We start from the raw sequence: 3425 nt of genomic DNA on the forward strand, positions 1-3425 counted from the left end.
AACATGCTTAGCATTGGAGATGCTATGGAACAAAAATTTAAAGACTAAAATCTCTTTTTTGTTACAAAGAATACATAGTTTTAGAGAATACTCTTTTACAGTGAAATCAAATTTTTATCAGAAATCTTGACGCAGGCGAGGACTCCGGTTTTGGTGTCGGGTTGAGTAGTATATCTCTCCATACAATTTGTATAATCGAACTGTCATGAATTGTTTGGTATCAATAATAACAAAGTAAGTCTTATTAAGATATATATTTAATACGAATATGCGCATATAATCAAGTAAATACGAAAATGCGAAAACCTTCATAACAATTTGATTATAACATAATTTGAATATATGTATACTTTCCCATGTTACTCACTTATGTTTGTTATATAAACAATTGTTGCTTTCTAGAAAATGTAGCAAAGATCACTTCTACACTTCTAATAAATACATCAACAGTACTAAAATGTGAAGTATTCATTTGTTTTACACTTTGACAGTAATATTAGACATGCAACCGCCATCTACAACATGCATCTGACCTGTGACCATAGCTGAATGTTCACTAAGGAGGTACAAAATCGGGTCAACAATTTCTTCCAGGGTCAGAATTCTTCCCATTGGCATCCTAGAGGAGAAAGTATTTTCTGACAATGTGCCCCTTTCAATAAGACTTTGAACTAATGGCGTACTAACAAGGGCGGCATTAACTGAATTGACACGAATTTCGTAAGGTCCGAGCTCCAGTGCGAACTGCTTTGTTACCATATCCATACCAGCTTTTGAAACATTATACGGAAGGCCTTTTGGGAAAGCAGCCAAACTTCCTGTGCTTGAGCAATTAACTATTGCCCCTTTCACCTTTGCTTCAATCATTTTCTTTGCAACAACCTGCGAGCAATTTATTGCACTAAGTAGATTGTTGTCCAGTATATGTTTTATGTATTCTTTAGGACAATCAACAGCATCGTAGTCGTGACCTCCTATACCAGCATTGTTAACCAGCCCGTCCAAAACCTCAATCTTTTCTAGTTTTTCTCTCGTATCCTCCCAGCCACAAAGGTCAGCAACAATCGGTATAATATCCGGACATTCATCCACTAAACTATCAAGAGTAGATTTTGTCCTACTGAGAGCATACACTTTGCTGCCAGCTTTATTTAATGCAATAGCAACTCCACGTCCTATTCCTTTTCCTGCTCCAGTTACCAACACTTTCTTTCCTCTAAAATCGAAAGGCATATTTGATTTTGCTTTTAGGACAATTTAAGATAAAAATCCGTCATATAGTGTGCATTAACATGAATGACACCTAAAGATCTTTATTATCTGTATCGAAGCATTTTATCTAATCGTTAACTTTTCAAATTCGGGTTATACCAGTTATATGGATATTCATATCATGAATTTTATAATAAATAAAATCATAGCATCTACTCGTCCAATATAGTTGTTTTGTACAAGAATTGTTTAATTGATATTGCTACCAAGTTTGTTTTAGTTTTGTTTATGGCGACTTCAGGGTATGCTTTATAATAGAATGCGTTAAATTCCATAAAACGTGACCCACATCTTTCGTTATTTTGTTTACTATCTTACAACGGTAACGGTAACCTTCACAATCTATTTTGACAATGATAATGGAATGCGAAAATGTCAGTCAGTAATATCCCGTATTGACCTTTCTGTGCCACGATATTTATTGTGCTTCTCTTTCTGTGGGTGTTTATTCAAACTTTGTAAATGCTAGTGACAACATTGAAAAAATGCCTTTCGATTTTAGAGGAAAGAAAGTGTTGGTAACCGGAGCAGGAAAAGGAATAGGACGTGGAGTTGCTATTGCATTAAATAAAGCTGGCAGTAAAGTGTATGCTCTCAGTAGGACTAAATCAACATTAGATAGTTTAGTGGAAGAATGTCCGGATATTATACCGATTGTTGCTGACCTTTGTGACTGGGAGGATACGAGAGAAAAACTAGAACAGCTGGAAGTTTTGGACGGGCTTGTTAACAATGCTGGTATAGGAGGTCACGACTACGATGCTGTTGATTGTCCTAAAGAATACATAAAACATATACTGGACAACAATCTACTTAGTGCAATAAATTGCTCGCAGGTTGTTGCAAAGAAAATGATTGAATCAAAGGTCAAAGGATCAATTATAAATTGTTCAAGCGTTGGAAGCTTAGCTGCTTATCCAAGGGCTCTTCCATACTCTGTTTCGAAAGCTGGTATGGATATGGTAACAAAGCAGTTTGCTCTTGAACTTGGACCAAACGGAATACGTGTGAATTCAGTGAATCCCGCTGTTGTTTACACACCTCTAGTTCAAAATCTGGTAGAAAACGGAACATTGTCATTAGAGACAGTTATTAATAACATACCAATGGGAAGAATTTTAACAATGGAAGATATTGTTGATCCAATCATGTACCTTTTGAGTGATCATTCAGCTATGGTAACCGGTCAGATGCATGTGGTAGACGGTGGCTGTATGTCAAGTCTTATTGTTAAAGTATAAAATCCGAACGGATCACAATCATTGTAATTTTTACAGATCAAACGAAATAGTATTGAACAAATGACAAATGTTTGATTTCGAAAAAATGATTGTTTCAATATATAAAAAGAAATAAAAACTAAAAACAAATGAAACCATTTAAGTGGATTGATTCGCCTATGCCGGCATCTCTGCACGTGGTATACTATTATGAGTGTCGGTTCTCTGACGATGAGGCATATGATCTCAAGGTCGTTTAATAGATATGTTCAAGGAGCTCCAATGAGGTCAATAACCCTAACAGAAATAAAACATAGATAAGCTGGTGCATCTAAAAATATACAAGGACTCGATAGTTTGTGCAATTATAAGCCCCAATTGAGTTCAAAGCGTAAACGCCTTTCTTTTGAGGTTCATTACACAATAAAACCATAATTCTTGAATATCGGACTGAGGAATGATATCAATTTTTGCACATATGTGGTTTGTAAAGATTTACATCCAGTCATGTAATAAAACCTCAGTTGAGTACCTTTATTGTAATGTGTACGACATGCCAGAAATAAAACATTTTGTACTTTGTATAAAATCAAAATTTATATTATTTAGACACTCACTAATTTATTTTACATGTATGATTAAGAGTTTATTCTCATTGACGGGTAGTACATACCAAAAGCAAACAAACTAGATTCTAAAATATTATAGATTCTACATGTCTAACCCTATTTATTCATTTATTTATATGCATTCAACAAAAAAGGTGAATTATTGTATTGCATACATCAAGATTTTGTTTGAAAGCCCCTATAAATAGTTAAACATTAAATTATACCTAACCAATTATAGCGATTTTGTTTTAAGTCTAATTTCAATAAAAGGAATTTAAAGTAGCTAATTTATAGATAATTTAAGATAAAACTGCCTAAATGT

At 34.2% G+C, this 3425-nt stretch overlaps 2 protein-coding genes across 2 annotated transcripts; one reads left to right on the forward strand and one right to left on the reverse strand.

The window, feature by feature from the left end:
• Positions 1 to 477: 477 nt before the first annotated feature.
• Positions 478 to 1233, reverse strand: LOC132727522 (L-xylulose reductase-like). Its single transcript, XM_060713060.1, has one exon. The coding sequence runs from the start codon at positions 1231 to 1233 to the stop codon at positions 478 to 480; it is 756 nt and encodes a 251-aa protein (XP_060569043.1).
• A 385-nt stretch (positions 1234 to 1618) lies between these two features.
• Positions 1619 to 2889, forward strand: LOC132727525 (D-erythrulose reductase-like). The gene has a single exon (XM_060713063.1). It carries the CDS (start codon positions 1758 to 1760, stop codon positions 2511 to 2513), a length of 756 nt encoding a protein of 251 aa, XP_060569046.1. The 5' UTR covers positions 1619 to 1757; the 3' UTR covers positions 2514 to 2889.
• Positions 2890 to 3425: the final 536 nt, after the last annotated feature.

This window comes from Ruditapes philippinarum, unplaced genomic scaffold (genome assembly GCF_026571515.1).
Source record: "Ruditapes philippinarum isolate M1 unplaced genomic scaffold, ASM2657151v2 ctg362_1_1_1_1, whole genome shotgun sequence".
Taxonomy (NCBI): Eukaryota; Metazoa; Mollusca; class Bivalvia; order Venerida; family Veneridae; genus Ruditapes; species Ruditapes philippinarum.

Coding starts and splice junctions, on each gene's coding strand:
- LOC132727522 (XM_060713060.1), bottom strand. CDS start 1,233: ATGCCTTTCGATTTTAGAGGAAAGAAAGTGTTGGTAACTGGAGCAGGA.
- LOC132727525 (XM_060713063.1), top strand. CDS start 1,758: ATGCCTTTCGATTTTAGAGGAAAGAAAGTGTTGGTAACCGGAGCAGGA.